The 23,669-nt window shown below is 37.8% G+C and overlaps 1 protein-coding gene across 2 annotated transcripts; it reads left to right on the forward strand.

Annotated features, from left to right (window-relative positions):
• Nucleotides 1–1,206: 1,206 nt before the first annotated feature.
• On the forward strand, nucleotides 1,207–4,932 carry LOC112056061 (putative 115 kDa protein in type-1 retrotransposable element R1DM). 2 transcript variants are annotated; one of them, XR_008250896.1, is made up of 2 exons: nucleotides 1,207–1,347; nucleotides 1,427–1,566. XR_008250896.1 is itself a non-coding variant. In XM_024096400.2 (2 exons), exons 1-2 carry the CDS (start codon nucleotides 1,218–1,220, stop codon nucleotides 4,821–4,823), a joined length of 3,537 nt encoding a protein of 1,178 aa, XP_023952168.2. In that variant the 5' UTR covers nucleotides 1,214–1,217; the 3' UTR covers nucleotides 4,824–4,932. The 2 variants fall into 2 exon arrangements, 1 of the variants encoding a protein (XP_023952168.2); XM_024096400.2 differs by having other exon boundaries at nucleotides 1,214–1,347; nucleotides 1,417–4,932.
• Nucleotides 4,933–23,669: the final 18,737 nt, after the last annotated feature.

Raw genomic sequence — 23,669 nt, forward strand, 5'->3', positions numbered from 1 at the left:
TGTGATGAGGGCGGCTTCACTACTGTCCGATCCAAAAGGAGCATTAAGAGAGAAAGAGCTAAATTAAAGAGACAGAACGCGATGTCGGGATCGCGACCGATATTCCAGCAGCCGGCTGAAGAAACCTCGTCGGCTGCGGGAGGATCGGGAGTGACACGACCGCCAAAAGTCAAACATCAGGGAACCGACCCAGAGGAGCAGAGACCAGCGAAACGTCGTCCACCTAGGTCACAGGAAGGGCCGCGAAAAACAGCTAGGGAGCTGAGCGAACTGGCTGTGGCTTTTCATCGGGCCGACGGTGTCCTGGTCGACGCTGAACTGGCAAAAGAAATTAGGAAAAGACTGAGTGACCTGATCGGGGAGGCTATTGAGCAGGACGTTGACAGTGACAAGTTAAACTTCGTAGCCTCGGGGCTGGTGTCGGAAGGATTTTACCTTGTGACACCAGCCAACGGGATGGCGAGGGACTGGTTGCTGTCATGCGACTTGGGTCTATACAATGGTGTCCCGATCAGGTCAGTCAGGCGAGATAGGGCCAAGGCAGTCATTTGGATTCCTGGAATGGAAAACAGACTGAGCTGCCCTTTAAATCGCCTGAAAGGACAAAACAAGACGAGAACAGACTTACAGATCCCTGAATGGAATCTCATAGTTCGGGAGCCTCTCACATTGGGGGAGCGACTGATTGTGGGAGTCCCTCAGGAGGTCTGTAAAGTCTTTGATAAAGGTGAAGTATGGCTGTACTATGAACTTATAAAGGTACAGGTCAGACTTCTTAAAGGCAAGAAAGTAGGCACTACCGACGTGGAAATGGAGGACACTTCACAACGCCCACCGACGGGTGCGACTGGTGGAAGCTCGGGACCGGCAACGTCGTATACGGATTACCAAAGCAGTGGAGGTGCCAGTGGGGACAATAGTACCCCCCCACAGTGCCCTCCTAGCGCCGGTGCATCCGGAACGGCGGGCTTGTTGCGCGCTGAAACCGGCACACAAAAGAGCCGGCACATGTATGGTGACGAGAAACTCGCGGGTCCCCTAAAGGAATCCCGCTGACGGACTCTTAATCAACATGTGCTGGTAAAGACACTACACAAGCAACACACATACACACACACAACTTCACATTCTCACAAATCACTAATCACACAAATACACACAAAACCACACACACACTAAGAATACTTCAGTTAAACTTGCATCACTGCAAGGAAGCCATGGTTGAGTTATGTCAATTCGTGGTTAAAGAAAAAATTGACTTGGCCCTGTTACAAGAGCCATACGTCGCTCAGGGACGAGTGGCGGGCATGGGTAGTCTGGGAGGAGAAACCATATACCACTATGACGGTGAGTTAGACCCCAGAACATGTATCTATGCCAGTAACAGGATCAAGTCATTAGGACTAATAGCAACAGAGTTTTACAGAGATCTTGTGGCGGTGGAAATTAATACGCCTCTCGATGATGGAAAAAAGGAAAGAGTGGCCTTCATCTCCGCTTATATTCCAAGCGAGACCGACTTCATACCGCCAACAAGAGAACTTGAAGAAACTGTAATCAAATACAGAGGTAAGGAAACTCCTATTATTATTGGGTGCGATGCTAACTCACATCACTTGGCGTGGGGTAGTACTAACACTAATGCTAAGGGAGAGGAACTCTTGGAGTTTATAGTAAGTACTGGTCTCGAGATCGTGAACATAGGTAACACCAGTACTTTCGTTACAAGAACAAGGAAGGAAGTATTAGACATTACATTAGCGACCAATGATATGACCAAATACGTTAAACAGTGGAAGGTTGATCTAGAGGAATCGTTCTCGGACCATCGAAGGATTACTTTTCAAGTAAATACTGAGGTGGAAAGAGTATTAGTAAGAAACGCTAGGAAAACGGACTGGGTAGCCTTTGCCTCAACGTTAGGTAGCTGGGTACCTCGTCGCATGACCTACAAAAGCGTAGCAGAATTAGAAGAAGGAGCAAAGGAACTAGAGTTAATATTGGTGAAAGCTTACAAAGCCGCTTGTCCACCAAGAGAGATAAAACTAGGGAAAGGTCAACCCTGGTGGAACAAAGATTTAAGAAAGGCTAGGAAGACAGCACGCAAAGCTCTTAGAGTTGCTCTCAAAAGAGATGATGATGCAAGCTGGATAGAATACAGAAGTATAAGAACTGCATTCCGGAATGAATGCAGAAAAGAGGAGAGAAAAGGCTGGCACTCTTACTGCGAGAGTATCACTGAATATCCAGAAGCTGCCCGTCTGGTGAGGGTGCTAGCCAAGGATAGAACTTGTAGACTAGGAAGTATAAAACACAATGATGAACTAGTATCTGATCCCAAACTGGTACTGGATATAATGATGAAAACACATTTTCCAGACTGCCAGATAACAGATCACGAAGAAAATACGCTTCCAAATACTAATTTAAACTGGTCGGAAGCTGGAGATATCATCACCACAGAACATCTAGAATGGAGCATCAACTCATTTGCTCCTTATAAAGCAGCAGGACCGGATGGTATCTTCCCGAAAATGCTGCAGGTAGCATTCAAGTACATACGAGATACATTAATAGCGTTATTTAGAGCAAGTCTGGCTAGCGGTTATCTGCCGTTAAACTGGCGCAAAGTTAAAGCGGTATTCATTCCGAAACCAGCAAAGACAACATACCAAGAGACGAAATCCCATCGATGCATAAGCCTGTCGTCTTTCTTATTAAAAGCACTGGAAAAAATCATTGATGGGTACATTAGATCAAAAGTTACCTTGAGCACCTGGCCACTACACAACAATCAACATGCCTACATGGCGGGCAAATCAACAGAAACGGCCTTACACAATCTAGTGGTTAGGATAGAAAGGTCTATCAACTACAAAGAATTTGCACTGGGATGTTTCTTCGATGTAGAAGGGGCATTCGATAGAGCAAACCGAAGAGCAATAGAGTTCGCACTTAACCGCGACGGGATAGACGATATAGTAAAAAGCTGGATCATGAACATGCTAACACATAGACTGATTTCAGCAGATTTAGGAGGAGAGACTCAAACTGTAAGATCTACCAGAGGATTTCCTCAAGGAGGCTGTCTATCGCCTTTGCTATGGTGCCTCCTATTAGATTCATTAATAGTTAAGATCAATGATATGAGAATTTATATGCAGGCCTACTCTGACGATGGCGTACTCCTAGTCACGGGCAGAGATCTGCATACCGTAAGAAACATAATGTGCAAAGGCATAAAAAATACACTGGCTTGGTGTCGAGAAAAAGGTCTTAACCTCAACCCCTCCAAGACCAAACTAGTGCTGTTTACTAGACGCAGAAAGGCACACCTGATACCTATTACAATTGAAGGTGTCAAGCTAGAAATTACAAAAGAAATCAAATATCTGGGGGTTATTTTAGACCATACCCTAAGATTTAGAACTCATATCCAAGTGCAGTGTGCTAAAGCCAAACTAACTCTAATGCAATGTAGAAGGGCTGTGGGCAGAACCTGGGGTATGAAGCCAAAAGTAATAAAATGGATATATACAGCTATCATTCTTCCTAGAGTTCTGTATGGAGCTACTGTTTGGTGGCATAGAGCTGCAATAAAGTCAAACAGCAAAGAACTAACTAAGGTACAAAGGTTGGCGTCCTTGATGATCTCAGGTGCTATTAGGACAACACCCTCTGCAGCGCTGGAGGTCCTTTTGGGACTATATCCCTTGGACCTAAGAGCTAAAAAGAATGCATTAGAACAATGGTATAGAATGAAAGTGTCCAAACAGTGGAAAGGTAATTTCATGGACAAAGGACACACAGATATAGATAAAGTTTACGGAGATAAACTGTCAATGATAGTCAACAACAATGACCTTATCAAGAGACAGCGCATCTTCGATAAGAAATATAGAGTACATATAGGATCAAAAGATACATGGCAGTTAGAAACCGCCCATGAATGCAGCATAGTGTGTTACACAGATGGATCAAGGCGGGAATCCACAAAGCTCAGTGGTGCTGGAGTTTTCTACAGCACCATTCCAAACAAGGACCAGGCAATCAGTCTAGGCAAATTTGCAAGCGTCTTCCAAGCAGAGACATACGCCATTATGGTTTGTGCCTTCGATTTGATGGACTTAGCAGATATAGAAACCAAAGAAATTGTTATATATAGTGATAGTCAAGCTGCACTAAAAGCGCTTAAAAGAAATGATACCACATCAGCCCTAGTAAGAGAGTGTAAGAACATATTGAACTCTCTGGCTGAAAGGACTAAAGTGACCATTGCCTGGGTTCCTGGACATCAAGGGAACTACGGCAATGAAAAAGCAGATGAACTAGCCAGGATGGGAGCAGGTCTCGAGTTCCTAGGGCCGGAGCCCTGCCTACCCATACCATACTCAATAATAAAGAGGGTTATTGAAGGAATCATAGAAAGAGAATCGAATACACGATGGAATAGCTCGACTAAATGCAGACAGTCAAAAATGTTCCTCAAGTCATTCGACAAGAAGAAAACAACACAACTACTGTTACAAAGCAGACCCAACATAGCACTGGTAGCAGGCATGACAACTGGACATTGTCTGCTCAATAGACACTTGAAGATAATGAAAATCGTAGAAGATTCATCATGTCCAGGTTGTGATGAGGAGGAGACCAGCTATCACTTTATAGCTGAGTGTCCCATGTTCGCGCTGGTAAGATGGGAGTTACTAGGTAAGGATACATTAAATGAAGTAGACCTGACAGATCTCAGTATAGGGGATATTGTTAGGTTCACGAAGGCTACAGGAAGATTTGAGGGGGGAACACTGTCGAGACACCAGTGAACCTGTGTCCTTTTACCACGGGAATTGGGTGGAATGGTCCATAATTAGGACTGATCACCCGTCTGGCCTCGTCAGACGTCCCCTCTATAAGTATATAGATAGAGAGAAATAGTGCTGAATTGAAGTCCCGCACGTTATATAAACTTCGTTACTGAATCGCCCCTGGATCAAGTGTGAAATAGGAGTCAAAGAAATTCTCAATAAGCTTCGATTTGATAATTCCGTGATAAACCGTGTAACAAAGCTTTTCTCGGAGGGTAGAAGTAGGTAGGGTAGGGAGGTACGTTAAGCCGTCCGTACCAGTCAATAATATCATTAAAATCTGATAGTCATTTTAAAAGTTCACACAACCTCGTCTTGGAGATTCCTCCGTGATGGATTTAAGCTCCAAATATCCCTCTTCTATAGGACACAAATCATTGACCCTATCGTTACAGGTTCCCATGATATGCGGGCGACGGGGGAAAGGACTGCGGGTGTGAGGTCGTGCGCGCGTGGCAGAGGAAAAGACTGCTCGGGTATGAAGTCGTGAGCGAAGGGCATCGATACCACCATTTTGACGGCCTCCGTGGCGCAGTGGTATGCGTGGTGGATTTACAAAACCGCCGATTGAGGTTTTCTTAATTGGTCCAGGTTTGGCTGGTGCGAGGCTTCAGCCGTACCTAATCCTACAGGCAAAGACGTGCCGCCAAGCGATTTAGCGTTCCGGTACGATGTCTTGTAGAAACAGAAAGGGGTGTGGATTTTCATCCTCCTCCTAAGAAGTTAACCCGATTCCCTCTTAGATTGCATCATCACTTACCACCAGGTAAGATTGTAGTCAACTTGTAAAGAATAATAAAAAAAGATTATCACAATATAACCTGGAAAAGTCCATGGTTCCGGGAATTGTGAAAAATAGTTTATATGCGATATGCCCACTGAAACAGGAACTGTAAGAATGGCAACATATTTTAATATGTTGTCTGTAATTTGTGAATGACAGGTGACAGCTACTGTCACACACCGAGAAAACACACCACGACACTTTTGTAATGACTTCATTGTGGTCTTAATATTGTAACCTGTAATATTAAATAATACTAATAAAGCAATAATAAATAATATTATATTAATACTCAAAAAGTGTTTAATTACAAAAATATACCGGAACAACGCGGGTGAAACCGCGTGGCGTCTGCTAGTGCTATTCCTCATGAATCTGTCTACAAAAACAATTTTTCCGATTCCACTGCTAGACAACATACAAAAAACGCTTCCGCTTTATTACAAGTTTATTAATGTAGGTAGTTATTATCCGAACTTTAATTATCTAAAAACTAGCTGACGCCGCGCGGTTTCACCCGCGTTGTCTCCATTGCTTTAAGAATACGGGGATAATATATAGCCTATAGCCTTCCTCGATAAATTTGCTATCTAACACTGAAATAATTTTTTAAATCGGACCAGTAGTTTCTGAGATTAGTGCGTTCAAACAAAGAAGCAAACAAACTCTAGGTAAGTTATAACTATAATAAAAAAACAACACAAAATGAGATCCACGACTGCATTCTAAGTAATGCTTAATGCAAAATAAAAGGCCTTTAAGAGGCATAAGACATCACAGACCGCCTGTCAGATTAAATATTTTATCTAGACGTGAGCTAGGCTCGTTCGTAATGCGTTTTAAGTAGCCTTTAGAGTACGTTGACCGTTGCCAGGCCCGAGTCGCGATCTTGCTGTTATCGACCGGAAGTTGGTCGGCGGAAACGCGCAATCTCGACCAATTGGACCGGCCGGAGTGTCACGCCGCGCGCGCATGTACCTACCCGCACCACGACGTTGGACAGGGTTTCCTGTTTGGGAGCTTTTTCCCCACATTTAGGGACTTCCTCCCACATGTATAAGACAGTAGCGGACGACCTGCTGTTTCATCAGCATAGCTCCCGTTCCAGGAGTAGCATCCTACATTGACCCTTATCCTTATTTATTTTAATTACCCTTAATTATTTTATTCTCGTAATCTTGGAATATAAAATCCTATTTTATTCAGTGTTAGTGTATGATTCTAGTGCTGAATAGATTTTTCCACCCAGTAGTTTAAGAACCTATTCAAACCAAACAAATAAACAATGAAATCTTTCCTCTTTGTAATATCAGATATATTATTGTTGTCAGCCAACTTTTATTGGCTTACAGAGGGGCTAGACCTCTCTCCTTATAGGCGGGGATGTGAAACTTACTTGTATATTGTATATCCTCTTAGTTCCAATACGTCCTGGAGGACTTGGTGGAGAATTCTATGAGAGAGCTAATGTTTGATTCTCTAACGATCATAAACTGATGTTCATGATAATTAGCAGGACGGAACCGATTTTTAGAGTTATTTTTTATGTTAGGTTATATTATTATTTTCTTGACATGACGATTAGTGCAACACCTCGTTACTGAAAATATGGAGTTAAAAAATAAGGTGTTACTAGTGTCACTAAAAAACCATTTTTTTTTTAATTTATGATAAAATTGAAATTAAAACTGTTTTCATATTTTGAGAATTTTTGACTCTACTTTGTGGGGTATTTTTTCAAAGTTGGTAACACTGAGGCTGCACATACTTCACTCCACTTGCACCAGCACTTGAGAGCGGTGCCAATGCGCTCATATCGATGTGTGTAAACAAAGATGTTCTTTAAAGAAGGTTATTTAAATATGCACCTACTAGGTACTCCGTACTCGTATTTGTGCATTTCTTACTCGTAACTTTGGCACGTCAACATTCAATCACACACTCACACACAATAAGTTGCTGTTATACCATGCAAATTCAAATAAACTTTCGCCCTAGAAGTTCGATTCCTAATTCTCAAAAAAAAAAATGTCACTTCGTTGGTTTAGTCGCTTACATATCAACAGAGCTTTTGGATATACACCCTAGTGTTACGGAGAGCATAAAATGCATGCGTTTGATTACTCTCCAGTCGGATTACTGTCTCATTGGACCTTATCAGTCAAGAATAAGTGTGGTGAAGTGTTCCTGTTTTTACGCACATAATTGTGCACTATAAACACCAGCATCGCTAGTCTGCAATGTCGTTTTCAACTCGACTGTACTCGTATCAGTTTCAAAATCGTCTCTATCTCTCTTTATCTAAAGTATCGTGTTTGACAGAGAGAGATAGAGACGAATTCGAAACTCGCACTGTCAAGTTACAATAACATCGTTAAAGCTCTGTAGTAGAATACACCAACTTATATCTTTGAGACTTCTTAGTCAAATGAAGTTCTTACAAATTTTGAGGTGATTTTTTGATTGAATTGAAGGTCGTATTTTATATTAAATCAGTAATAGAATAGGCGCGGAAATTACAAAGTTATGCAGGTAGACTACGTCTTTTTGCCCGTATATCAAATTGTAATGCAAAAACGTACCTATCTATTATAAAAAGGACTTCCTTGGTTACTTGTTTGGAAATACCTACTCTATTAATCGAACGCTTCGAAAGTAAATCATTTGAAAGGAGGAAGCGACAAAAAGGGCATCTAAAATGGTAAATGGCATTTACTATTGATTGAACAAAAAAAAAAAAATACATAAGAAGTTGATAGGCTAAAAATTGGAATGAATCACATTTCATTCAATGCCATGACCGCTGACCACAGTTCTTATGGTAACGTCGACAGTGAAACCATCAACTCTATGCCACTTTGGAATAGAAAAGGGTTTCTTGATCAACTTGTGCCCACAAGAGTTCTAACTTTAGGATAATTTAATCAATAAAAATATAAACTAGCGGCGCCCCGCGGAGTTGCGCGCAAAATAAGATTGTATAGTACATAATTGTACTATACAATCTTGTATTTTGTATAGCACGTAATTTAATTTAACTACCGAGTTCATAAATTTTGTATATCAGATATCCCACATGATACATGATTTTTTCTGGAATAAAATGTAAATGTTAATCCAGGCTATAATCTATCTCCATTACAAACAGTTAATTCGAATTCAAAATAATTTTAAATATAAAGTTAAAGAGTAACAAACATCCATACAAATTTTCGTTGGTTTTATAATATTAGTAAGATTATTAGTTTTAGGGATTCGCTGGATGCAGGTGGCTCAGTATAGTGAAGTCCCTACAAAAGGCCTATGTCCTGGACGTCCATCGGCTGATATGATGATGATGATGATGATGATTAGTTTTAGAACTAACTAATGGTCTCTTTGATTCTCTCTACAATTAATATGGGTAAAACACGGCTACTGGCAACGTTGTGTTTATGTTAGACATATAAGCCAAGTGATTACGATTAAGTTATGTAAAATAAAAAAATATTTGTCATGTCTTACATATTCTTTTCTTTATCACAATCCTTAGATTTGTAAAATTAACTAATTGTTCTAAGCTTCTATATCACTGTGTATATCGACATAACAATAATACTTTTCCCTGGTACTTTCGTATCACCGTAAACAGGAATTAACCTCTATGCGAGTGGATAATCTAGCTTGGCTTTACCTAATTCGTTTTACCTACCGCTTACCATCTCAGCAACAAAAACTTGTGTATACTTCACTATCAGAAGCAGTTCTAGGTATTACTTTAATCTCACTAAACTTTTTTTCTTTGTAATTGTTTAGTGACGTCGGAGGCATAGCGTTAGCTACGCACTCTTGTACCGGTACTAACAATTTCAAATCCATTATCCAATCCAATCCATTATCACTTCTTGTCACAAAATAGTTTTTATGTACAGTAACGTTATCCGAATTTCCTACCTACTAGGAAATAATTACATTTTAACATTTTTTGAGAGACAGCAACTGTTTATATATTTTTTTTCTGCCAGCGAAGGCTTTACCATTTTCAAATGCTCTGTGGTTTCGTTTGTTAGATAATATAATCTTAAATTGGACAAAATTCCTATTGTAGCATATATTTGTTTCTTAGAAATAATTTGTTCTGTAACTATAGTTAACTGGCACTTACATAATGGCATATGCAAAAATGTAGATAAGAAAACTTAATAATATTTATTTTTTGTAACGTAATATGTAAGTAGGTTTTTGTAGGTAAGTATTTATTTTTATTTTTATTTTTATTTCTTAGGGATAGTTAACATTTACATATTATTTCTTAAATCTAAAAGTAAACGTAAAAATAGTTTAAACATGTAAACAACGATACTATCCACGAATACACATACAAAAATAATGGCGTCACAAAATACACAAACAAATCAATACAAAAAAAAAAAAAACAAACAAACATAAATCTATATAAAAAAAAGAGAGAATAATAACAATAATAATTATAATTAAAATACAACGAAACACAAATAGGTAAGAAAAAAAAAATGTAATAATAATTATAATAAGAGATCTAGTAATGAGAATTAAGACACTATTACTACTCAGGTACAGGGATATTTAATTTTTGAAGAGTGATTGAGATGGCCTTTTTATATTGGGGTTCGGACAAGGCAAATACGTCTACATCGTCAAATAGCTTGTTGTATGTGTCCACAAGTCGACGCACAGGCGCGCGCTTTCCAGCGTTGGTTTTACAGAAATTGACAGCGAATAAATTATAAGCACGCACCCGACGTTGACCTGCGTACTTCAAAACATTTAGTGATAATTTACATACTAAGTCAGGACAATCGTATTTATTGTTGATGAGTCCATGCAATACCATTGCTTCAAGCAACTTGCGTCTAGATTCAAGAGTAAGAAGATTGTATTTAGTTAATAGCTCAGCGTAAGGGAGTCTTGATCTATAGCATCTGTAGTGCATTGAACGGAGGAACTTCTTTTGGACCATTTCTATCTGGTTTTTGTATTTGTCGTAAAAGGGATTCCATATACAACACGCATACTCTAACTGAGGCCTTATTAAAGACTTGTATAAAGATAAGTAAGTCGAGGGTTTTGAAAAGTCTTTTGTTGAACGCATCACAAACCCATATAGGCGGTATGCATTATTTACGATTTTATTTATGTGTTCGTCGAGGTGTAATTTGGAGTCGAGCTGAACACCGAGATCGCGTACGGAAGAAGTCTTTTTTAAATTTACATCGACGAGCATATACGAAAAATCAATCGGGGTTTTTTTTTTCGTAAACGTAATGGCGTGACATTTTGGTAGACTTAAATTTAATTTATTCAGTATGCAGTATTCTGTCAAACGCTTTAAATCCTCTTGAAGTAGATGACAGTCTGTTTCTTTGTTAATTGCTTGGAATATTTTTAAGTCATCAGCATATAATAAGAATTTGCTATGTTTGAAACAACTATGATTTCAATAGTAACAATTTAAACCGTTACAGGAAATAATTAGGTACCATATTTATTATTTTGTGAGTATCAATGTATATTTAAGCTACTTCAAAGAAAAGTAAACGGCATTTACAACACTTAATCATTAATTATTTCTATTGACGTGAATTGAGTGGCGTATCGATGGAGGGGCTGGGGAGGAATAGGCTACTTGCCTCTTTTGTAAACTGTGTTTAAACTGAATTATGGAAGTATTATAAGCTATGTTTATGTATTTTGTCCCGTCAATAATAACCAGTAAAAAAATTTAATATAAATGAAAAAATATCTACTTAAAATTTTTGCCGCCGAAACACAACACAAGTGATGTCTTTCATAGAGATAACAACGTGATTGGCGTTTGCAGTGATATGATTATATCACGTCACCGCAAGCACCAATCACAAACCGATGCCTTGTAGCGAATGACGTTGCAGTTTATGATTGGCGTTTGCGGTTACGTGATAAAAATACAATTTTGTTTTATAAAAACGAGATTATTTTCACAAATAAAAATGTGATTAGAGGTTCTAGGCATCTAAACTGCCTCTATGCAAAAAAAAATCTTAATCTTGTACAGCAGGCGAATAGCCTATTGCCTTGGGCGGGCGGCGTACGGAAGGAGGAGGCATACACGAGTATCACCACGATTTTGTCAATCACACTAATATTATAAAAACGAACATTTATGTGTAAGTGAGTGTGTATGTTTGTTACTTCATCTAACAAACGAGCTCGGTTTTTAATCTTATCACTAGGTTATCTACTTCATCAACCTATATACGGCTCACAGCACGAGTCTCCTCTCAGACTGAAAGGGGTTAGGCTGATAGTCCACCATGCTAGCTAAATGCGAATTGGCAAACTTCACACACGTAGAGAATTAAGAAAATTCTACATGCGTGCACGTTTCCCCACAATGTTTTTCCTTCACGATACGATATTTAGTTTTCTTAAAATGCACATAACTGAAAAGTTGGAGGTGCATGCCTATTGCCTGGGACCGAAATTGAAGGCAGAGGTCATATTCATTAAGCTATTACGGCTTTCACCATCATTACCAACCCATATTCGGCTCACTGCTGAGCTCGAATCTCCTCTCAGGATGAGAGGGGTTAGGCCAATAATCCACCACGCTGGCCCAATGCGGATTGGCAGACTTCACACACGCAGAGAATTAAGAAAATTCTCTGATGTGCATCAGGTTTCCTCACGATGTTTTCCTTCACCGTTTGAGACACGTGATATTTAATTTCTTAAAATGCACACAACTGAAAAGTTGGAGGTGCATGCCCCGGACCGGATTCGAACCTACGCCCTCCAGAATCGGAGGTCATATCCACGGGTCTATCACGGCCTTCATACTTATCACTAATCACTAATCACTAATACTTACTATACTAATCTGAGACCACTGTTTATTGGATACAACAAACTAACAGTAACGTATTTTGAAGTTCGAACAGTGATTCTGTTGTTTGCTTTCATCAAATATTGTATTGAGATCTTGTAGCGTGTTATTCGTCTGACATTGACCTCTGAGCGGTCATCGAGACATCTCTTTGTATACATTATCAGATCATCTACATATTAATGAAAAAAGAAACGAGGGACTACAAATAAGCTAAATAATATTTTTTCCGTGCATTCCTTAACTTACCTACGAAGTCGTATTATGAAAAACAAATATTAATTTTTTAACCATTTTTCTGTTTCAGTCACTTCGTACCCACTTTTAAATCTATGGTTTTAGTTGATACTACTAAAATACCTTGTACGTACCTAAAAAAAATTGCGTAGGTAATGTTTTACAAAGCAGCTAAGGGTACTTAATATTTTTATCATATCATTATTAACGGTAATTTGTAAGGGGCAAAATATCATAAATAGTATCATAATTATTACGAGCAAATGTAACGTAGACATATCACAGACAATTTAAAAATTAACCATAGACAAAACATCCCAAATCCAACAAACGTAGTGTCATCGTTATAAATAATTACTAAAATATGCATTTAAAAGCCAACGTATATTTTTATTTCACATATTAAAATTGTTATTCAAGGAACGAAGACAATAAATAAAACACAGGTGCCATATTATAAGTTTTTTCTTTGTACGTTACCAGACCGTACTCATCTCAGCCTAGACCGATGTTCCGCGTGACCTTCAGCAATGTCCGTCAATAAAAAGCTGTCGTCCTCCTCCGAATAATGATCATAAGTGAGCTTACACACCGAAGGAGTTTGTCTAGCAAATAATATTGTCCGCGTTTATTTTGTTAGTCAACCATAGACATACTTTTGCTTTTAGTTTTTTAGACTTCAAAAAGGAGGAGGTTCTACGTTCGGCTGTATGTTTTTTTAACTTAATACACTACCAATTATTGATCAATGAAATGAAATAAATGAAATTGTATGTAATTTTTACAAACTTTTATTTACCATAAACCATTTCAGTAGTGTCCGATTTTCGAATCCGTCCAGTATTAATAATATTTTTATTATCTTTTCAAATGAATCTTTTCTAAAAAACTTAATTATTGGCCTAAACTCGGCCGAAACCGAAACCTAACCTTACTTTCGGACATTACTTTTCAAATTTTTATTTGAACCACTTCTTCTAAACTAAGGTCTTTGATTTAAATTTTACATCGTTATTCAGATTTGATCAAAAAGGTACATTAGATGCAAACTATTATCAGTCATGTTTACCTACTTAAGATAATTAATACGAGTCAGCTCTCTTAATTTTTTGATAATTTTCACAAGTTCATACAGTATTATCTCCGATGATAGTTAAATTAATCTTGTTTTATTTTTTTGTTTTTTTTTTTTTTTTATTCTTTACAAGTTAGCCCTTGACTACAATCTCACCTGATGGTAAGTGATGATGTAATCTAAGATGGAAGCGGGCTAACTTGTTAGGAGGAGGATGAAAATCCACACTCCTTTCGGTTTCTACACGACATCGTACCGGAACGCTAAATCGCTTGGCGGTACGTCTTTGTCGGTAGGGTGGTAACTAGCCACGGTCCAAGCCTCCCACCAGTTACTATTTTAAAACATTTTGTAGAATAATCTAAAATAATACCTTTTGTGTATAGGTTCCCTAAGTAGAGGAGACGACGAACGAGTAAAAATATCGTGTCCGGAAAGTCCAGAGTCATCTCGTTTTCGGAATAACACTTGTGGAACCGGTTGCTGGACATGACGCCAAATATCAACATGTTTCCTTCCTCGTATTGTACCGACGGACACGTTATAACGACTATAGGTGTAGATTTGTAGACTAGACTGTGTAGAGCTGGTATGTCTATGGAAACGATGAAAATAGAGTTTAGCTAATGAAAGTAGAGACATAAATCGATCGACAAATTTAAAACAAAATGGAGGGCGTTCCAAAAACAATATGCAAATAATTAAATAACTCAAGTTTGAATTATTGTTTTCAATATGTAGTAATGTGGAATTTCAGTATCTACTTTGATTAGCCAAACTCTGCAAAGTGAGCAATAAAAATGTCCGACGGCCATATTTAGATGAAACTGATTATTATATTTTAGAAAAACTACGAATTATTCTAGCAACCGAGATGACAAATGCGGTACATGTTGTGCGCAATACCAAAAGTAATTAGCAATTAAATGTTTTTTTTTTTCAAAAATCCAGTGATACAGTGTTTGTTTTTTTATGAGATCGTAGTCGGTGGTAAATGGTAGCGTCACATTTCGAGCACCTAATGAAAAAATATTTTGTAACATATTATACGTAAGGTTGGTCACTATATTAAACGTAAGTTGACACTGACTGTACCTAGACCGTCCAGAGTTACTGAGCGAACATAGAGCGAGCTATGTTCGACGTACATCTATCTGAAGTTCGAAGTTTAGCTGCATGATTGAATCAGAAATAAGGGAATCTGCAGAAGAACCAAAGTAACCGACAAAGCTCAGCGAGTCTCTATGTTGAAGTGACAATGGGCGGGACACAAAGAGCCGATAGTTTTTCTAACAATCACTAAACTAAACCACTTCATACACCTACATACATACAAGTATCGCTCGTTTAAATATATTAAATCCATAATGTAATAAAATATTTGAAGTTACTATGTTTAACATTAATTTTTTGTAGCTGCGTTTCCTTTTCCGCCTTTCCAAATAGTAAAATCCTGTTTAGCCGAAAATGAATTTAGAGTTCCGCGCGATTGAATGTAGAGAATTAGAGAGATACTATAGCGCAAGGAATAACTTTTCAATGAATTGATTTTATCCTAAAATATTGTTTATCTAGTGATATACTTCTACACATGTATAATACATTTGAATTTGTCGTTAGATAATTTTCAGCAGTAAGATTAGTGGACGGTGTATACTCCGTGCTGTGATCGATTCCAATTATTATTATTAACATTATGATCATTACAGAGTCAATCATGAACACATGACCCTACAACCAATATGCATTATCCTTCGCCAACACTACTCTTATAGAGACCAGCCCGCAGCCGGCCTACTTATTAACTTAAGTGGATATACACGAAATTTACCTAATACCAACTAGCTATTGTTAGTGATTTTTAAGTAATGTGACTTCGTATTCACTGTTAATTTATTGCCAATATTAGATGGCAAATAAATCAATGATATTGAAAAGCCCACCTTGGAAGCCTATGCTCTGTAGTAAGCCATTCCAAAAGGGTGATGATAATAATGAAGCAATCTATTAACAAAATATTATAAACATTTTAAAAGCACGATTTCAATGTTTCCTATTCGTATCGGTAAACAGGAGACGGAAGCTGTGCGTAACGAACATGCAAAACTGATCAGATTTATTGATTCGCAAACAGCAATATGGCGTCCTATATTTATCTTCTATCCACCTTCCTGGCGCCACACTTCCGCCGGAAACGGGCGTCGTCTCCGCTCTAACCCTTACCATGTTTCCTGTTTCCGGCTTCCTTTGAATTCAGAATTTCCTACTGCTACCCTTTTCGTTTTCATTTTCATGTACATACGCAGGTACTTGGATAAGGAACAAATGTAAGTTATGTAACCAAATGTAGACATATTTTCAACAATTGTAAAGTCTGTTTCGTTGGGTGATTTTCATAAAATGTATTATCTATACTAATATTAAAAATGAGAAAGTAATTTAGTCTCAATTAAAATTGAAATTTTACCTTAAAATGAAAAAAAAACGAGTTGAAAATAGTCTAAAATAAAATTGACCATTTTACCAGTTTTATGTACCTATTTGAAATTTAAAATTATGAGCAAAGTATTGGATAAAATAAATAAAATGATGATGAAGATGATGAAGTATTGGATAAAATATTGTATGTACTTTCGAAAATTTCACCCCTATGGATAAAAGTGTTGAAGTTTAATGAAAGTCTGCCATTATTCAAGTTGTATACACAGAAATCGGTACATTGACTATCATTAAAATGAAAATAATAGATAATGGGTTAAAAAATGGGATACGAGTTTATATCGATTTTGACGCAGACGAAGTCGTGTGGTATATGATAAGAAATCATATAAACAGCGTTTAGATATCGTAAAATCGTATCGCTCTCGGCACTGGTTTCGCAAAGGCTTCATTAAATATTATAACTTCTCCATTTCATTGCAGCCAGCAATCACCTCCGGCTGCGGCGTGTCGCAAGGCGGCAACAGCGCGCCGCAACGTTTCCTGAATTACGGAAACCAAATTTATATTACTTTTAGCCCGACAGCCGAAGAAGGGTTATGTTTTTTGTATGTAAATGTGCAGTGCAAATCTTTTGACGGATCTCAATATACAGTATGAAGTGCTACTACATTCTTCATATTTGTAGGAATGAAAGAGTTGAAAATCTACTTAACTAATAAAAATTTAGCAGTAGGAATTTTTGATTTTTTGAAGACCTCATCATTCGTAATCAAATAGGTTAACCGACCAACGAGACAGCTAGGTTTTAAATATTATAATTATACTAGCTGCCGCCGCGCGGTATCACCCGCGTGGTTCCCGTTCCCGTAAGAATACAGAAACAATATATAGCCTATAACCTTTCTCGATAAAAGGGCTATCTAACACTTAAAATATTTTGCAAATCGGACCAGTAGTTTCTAAGATTAGCGCGTTCAATCAATCAAACAAACAAACTCTTATTTGTTTGTGCCCGAATCTCCTATCAGAATCATATAGATTAGGCTAGTTAATACAACATTATACATATACTGTAAACTATTACTTATTGGATTATGACGGTGTAATATTATAAAACTCTGCCTACAAAGTTGATACAAAAGTTTTTCTTATGAAAGCGATCGTTTATTCTGCTATAGATCCAACAAATTCTGGAGCATCTTCAAGTGAAGATGATTCAATAATTTTTCCAAGTTGCAACTTCAGCTAAGGCCTGCAACTTTCAAGATCCTCTTTAAATCTAAATCTCTCAGCGATAGATAGTCTTGTAAGTAAAAAGTAACAGGCATTAGGTATCGTATCGAACCCAGAGCCCCGGGTTGCTCCACATCAGTCGACCGCGTCTCCGGTATGTCGCAAATATGTCGGCGTTTCCTGAACTACCGAAACCAAGTAATAGCTGGCTCATTTCTACACTCGCGCTAGATACATCGCTCGGAAACTTGAAATAAGTGACGTAACGCTATTTAAAATATCTACCACTTTTGATAAAGACTTTTGAATATTAAGCTAGTGCGTAAACTGTATGAATTACATATAATTATTTATAAATGAATTCGTACAGTTTACGTGTAAATAGTCACTTCCGATGTTATATTTTAAATGAAAGAATATTACCTATGTCTTTTTGAGCATTATCAGTAAGAGTATTCGGTATTCCCTTCACTCAGTAAAGTCTTATTATAGTGTTAATGAGTACCTATATAAATGACTAGCGGACGCCCGCGACTTCGTCCGCGTAAAAATCGATGTCAACTTTCAACCCCTATTTCACATTCTATTTGCAAGTTTTATAACTTATACCTAATAAATAGTCCACTTATCATTTTACATTTACAAATGTACCTAGAAAAATTAAGGACTTTCCGTACAAACATTCTACCCCTACTTCACCCATTTCTGATTTTGTTTTCGCGACAAAAAGTATCCTTTTATCCTTCTACGTATTATGGTCTCAAATCGTCTTAAGTATCATTTGAATTCATTCTGTAGTTTCAGCGTGATGCCCGGTCAAAAAAAAGGCAGACAGACAGACAAAGAATAGAAAATAGGCTACTCCTACCCTACCCGTACAATAACTGTATCCTACCCCTACCCTACCCGTACCCTACGCTACCCGTAATCTTCCCTTTCCCTACCCCTTACCCTGCCCATACCCTACCCCTACCCTTACTCTACCCTATCCTACCCCTACCCTACCTCTAGCCTACCCCTACCCTTACACAACCCCTACCCTACCCGTACCCTACCCGTACCCTACCCTACCCTACCCTATACCTTCCCTATCTTACCCCTACCCTTAGCAAAATCGGTCCAGCCCTATGAGCGTGGTGCGATGACAAAGGGAAATAGAGACTTCTATGCTAAAATTATAATGAGGTAAAGTGTGTGTGGTGGTCGGAGGTAATCTTTGGATCTACTGGACCGATTTGGAAAATTGTTTTACCAATAGAAAGCTACGTTATTTGCGAGTGTCATAGGCTATGTTTGATCCCCATATTCACACGGGAATGGGAACTACGTAATTGAAAGCGCGAGGCGTCATGTAGCGGAATTTCTGCGTCCTTTAGAAATTTTGTATTATCTCCGAAACTATTTAACTAATTAACATACTGTAAAGGGCAAATCTTATCTCCATAACATCCTTGTGATTATTAAATAATTTATTTTGATAAGCATTTAAGTTAAGTAGCATAAATAATGACGCAAACCTAAGTATATAAAATTTATAATTTTTAAAACACAAAAGGTACTATATCTGCTAATATATAGAAGATAGATATATGGTGTCGCGGACTTTTTTGTAGAACTTTTAAAGATACATAAAGTCTCCATACATTAATTTCAATTTTACACAATGGTTAAGGCAGCGCATGCGAATAAGTCTGCTTAAGAGGATTTTCGGTCCGACCTGTATGACAAAAACTGTGTTAACTCGGCGAATATATATCATACTAATATAAAATATAACCTATAGCACTCCCCGATAATGTAGCATTCTACTGGTGAAAGAATTTTTGAAATCGGACCAGTAGTTCTGAAGATTACCCCATTTAAAAAATGTGACAAACTTACAAACTTACAAACTTTACCTCTTTATAATATTAGTATAGATAAAAAAGCTTGGTGTTAAACTGTATTATACGACTGTGTGCTTAGTTTTAATTAAGTTTGTAAACAAAAAAAAACCTTGGCTGAGTTTGTTGTGGTCTCTTCTCGGACCAAGGTGCGTTTGGAACCCTCGTAACTTTAATTTTAAGTTTTCGTATATTATTACCACCATTAGATTAAATTGAATTTTGACCTTTCAAAAGTGCTTGTAAACTAAGCCTAAAACTAAGATTTTTTTTTGACTCCAGCTAATCGAAACTCTCAACCGGAATTAGGAACTAAGCAGTCATCGCTCATCGAATAACTTTAAAAGTTTTCAAATACCCTTTACCGAACAAAATTCATGTTAGGGATTCTAGAAAAAACTTGGAATTACTTATTAATTGCAATTCCATTGAAAGTTATTGATTTATAGTTTATACGAGTATTTATTATAATGTTATCACCCCAATTTTTTTAAACATTTAAATAAACTAACTTAAAATTTGTGATTCCATTTATAGTTTATTAACCGACTTCAAAAAAAGGAGGAGGTTCACAATTCGACTGTATGTTTTTGTTTTTTTTTTAATGTTATAAGAGGTATAGTGTTTTGAAAGCAGAGAAGGCGTCTGTTGCAAGAGCTCATCAGTTACCAAAGCTTCCTGTATTGCGGCGCTCGGCACGCTCCGCCCAATTTCTTCAGAGCTGCTTTACACTTCCTTCCCCCCTACTCGTATTTGCGTAATCATTTTAAAGGAATTTGTTACTTAATGTTGGCTAGACTGAAATAATGAAGATCAATGATGGATTGATACTTCACTTTTTAGAGGCTCACGTAAAGAAGATGAATTGATCGACTTAATAATTTGCATAGCTAAGCTCTGATGAAATAGGTTTAATAGAGTGGGTAGGTACTATACCTATCGCATTTCATAGATCATTATAGGTATACTGGATTTGGCTAGTTACCACCCTACCGACAAAGACGTACTGCCAAGCGATTTAGCGTTCCGTTACGAAGTCGTGTAGAAATCGAAGAGGGTGTGTGGATTTTCATCCTCGTCCTAACAAGTTAACCCGCTTCCATGTTAGATTGCATCATCACTTACCATCAGGTGAGATTGTAGTCTAACTTGTAAAAAATAAATAAAAGGTATATCTCGCAGATAGGTCTGTTGAGAGAGATGTGAGATAATTACAGTTGAGAGGTTATCGGTTGCTATTGGCTGAGTTAGGTTAAAAAACCTCAGAATCTTACCCAATAGTGCAAGTCAACCATACGATTGGGAAATTATATTGATTGCATCCAACACGCAATACTGTCCCTGCTAGTTTTGTCCAAAACGAGCCAAACAACAAAAGGTGGCGCGAGTCATGTAAAATTGCGCAAACAATTAGTTTCGGCGCATCTCGCTCGACCCAGTTCGCGTTATTATACCGCGTAAAGATTGGGTCACCCGGCGCCCGCGCTGCCTACGCAACTTATGTCATACGCACACGTAACGAACGTGCGCGAGCCCTCTCAATAGCAAATACCGCTTACATGTCATTACTTAACAGAGGGCTTCGCTGCAATCGATAACAAGCGTGTAAGAAATTATATGTAGCAAAAAACGCGCGGTGGGGACAAACGGAGATTGCGTATTACGAGTAACTAACGCATTGAGAATACGACAAATTCGTCTAAAGGGCTACTTGTTGCCTATTGTAACAGTTGCTTACTGAAGCGTTTTAAGTTCTTTTCGGTTGACGAAAGCAACAAAAGAAAATAAATATTGCGAGCGACAGTTTCGCAGTGAACGCCCTTTGAGCTATTGAATTTTGAAACTGCAATCCGTCGTGACAATCGGACGAGAATGTAATTTTTCATGTCCTGTCGCGGGCACAGGTGCTGGCAGCCTATTTATACGCAGCCATCAGTATGCAGGCGCGTTGCCAATTACAGTGGAGACCTACTTTCTTACCTTCGAACTTTTACTTCCTGCGGGCCAGGCAAGGCAGCGGGCGGCCGGTCGCACCACGCAACGGATTACGAAAGTGGCGCGAAATGCTCGGCGGCCGACATTCGCACGCTTGCGCCACCTTCAGGAAGTGCCGAGTGCCGTTGGGTTACGTAGTCTGCCGCCTTTTTGGTAACAGGGTGGAAATGTCCTGTAAACACTTTAGATACCTGTCTGTATCCTCTGGTACGTTAACACGTTACGAACAGTGGTTTTTAACTAGGGTTAGTTAGGATAGGCCAGGAATATTCCTTCTCCAATTCTGTTCATAATGAGTTCTCAGGGTGTGCAGTGCATTTTGCATCTATGCAGTTCACATCTGTACGAAGACTTCGCTTCCCTTTCGCGATGTCAATTCGCCTTCTCTCGTGAAAACTTTTTCGTATTCTGGAAGCACGACAGCGTTTGCCACAAAAAGAATTCGGTTATATATAAGCTAAAGATAATTAATCAAGTCTTGCTTTGAAAATCTAAAGATAAATAGGAAATTTTCATCCTAATCAAAATATATAATGGTTTCAAGAATATTTCTAATTCATATTGTAATTCGTGGCAAAAAGTATTTATAATTTAACTTTATAATAAACAAATTCGGTTACAAAAGATTCACATTAATATTTCTAATAGTGATAGGCAGGTATAGCTAGTCTAGCCTTATCGGAAGTCTTACCTAAGCTTAGATTTACAAACTGTAATCGGCGGTATTGCAAAATCCTTCGATATGCAAAACGAACAGGTACTGAAAATCTGTTAGAGCACGGTTGCGTGAAATTGCGTGAAATACGAGTAGATAAACCCGCTGTTGCGTGGATATTTGTAGCTTCAACAGCTCAAAGATTACTTGCTCTACCGTTACACAAGTGCCGTGACTTATCACGAAATCGGAAAAACAACGCAAAAAGTTATTAGGTATACTAGGGCGAGAAAATTCACATCGACGAAGCGTTCCGTTAAACGAGTACATACGTTCGGCATTCAACCAGCGCCGGATTAGTCATAGGGTGGTAGGTAGCATTTGCTACAGGCCCCGCGTTCAGATGGGGGCTGGAAGGTCAATTTTGGTGGACAATATGGACAAATAATTGGTTTTTTTGTAAACTGCATAGTGTGATTCATCAAATGAAAGAGCTTTTGTGTTATTCAAGGATATATACTGTTCAAGCTTGAATCTCCGAAGTAATACTTACCTAAACCTAAAATTGAGAAAAACATAAATACAAAATATAGTTTCTTATTTGTAAATTTATTTAGGAAAATCTTACACCTTCAAATTTTTGAATATGGAAGTCACTTTTGGGAGCAAAAAAATTAGAATTTGTTTTTCTAACCAAAAAATTTAAATTTAATCAGGGGGCCCCCCTACTACAGGCCCCGCGCTAGCTAAATCCGGCACTGCATACAACAACCTCATCTTCTAACACGTAATATGTGCAACGGTGCGCACCCGATCTCGCACGACCGGTCCTGAAACTGGGTCATCTCTTTTTGTTCCACCACATATTCCGTAATTAGAAAGAGAGGGTAAAGGTATTTGCACAGTTCACATAGTTATAGCTGTTATTATGCACATGTAAATTATCGATTGCGCGAAATGATTACCATTAATTGGGATTGAATTTATTCTTGCATGTGCATACGAGTAAATTGTATTGCAGTTGCAAGTTTTGATATTAAAAAAATAAACAGATGTTAGCAATTAATGTTTGCCTACTTAAAAATGTAAAATTAGAGATACTTAAAATAGATTAGGTAGGAATAGATTTTAAGAACACTCACCTAATAAATATTATTAGTATTTAACTCATAATATTAATTAGGTAACTTAACTATACAAATACACTATTATGTTGAAAGGGTTATGATGATGATACTTATGAAGCTTAAGATACACACTTTAGAAACAGAAGACAATACATATACCTCCATATTAAAGCGAGGATATTGAAAAAAAAATGTAAACTGGTTTAGTTCTAACGATAATTCATTTAGCGAGTAAGAAAATGTACCTACATTCATAACATTATTACCTAGGTTTTATCATATTACGGTAATACCTATACTATAGCAGTTAAAATCATGCAATAGCCTTTTCTGGAGTAACGTACAGGTACGTACCAAAACTAGTTTAATAAACTTTATCTCACGAATGCAATGAAGTCAGTGTCGTTATTAATAATTAATTTAATCCAGACCTAAGACGAGAAAAATATTTTAATGCAGCTAAATGTTATAACACAGTACGTATCTATAG

The sequence above is a fragment of the Bicyclus anynana genome, chromosome 6 (assembly GCF_947172395.1).
Source record: "Bicyclus anynana chromosome 6, ilBicAnyn1.1, whole genome shotgun sequence".
Lineage (NCBI taxonomy): Eukaryota > Metazoa > Arthropoda > Insecta > Lepidoptera > Nymphalidae > Bicyclus > Bicyclus anynana.

What these genes read in the sequence shown, in the direction of transcription:
- LOC112056061 (XM_024096400.2), top strand. Translation starts at nt 1,218, where the DNA reads ATGGTTGAGTTATGTCAATTCGTGGTTAAAGAAAAAATTGACTTGGCC. An exon ending in AACCATATACCACTATGACG is followed by an intron (nt 1,348 to 1,416) that starts GTGAGTTAGACC and finishes TAATAGCAACAG; the next exon opens with AGTTTTACAGAGATCTTGTG.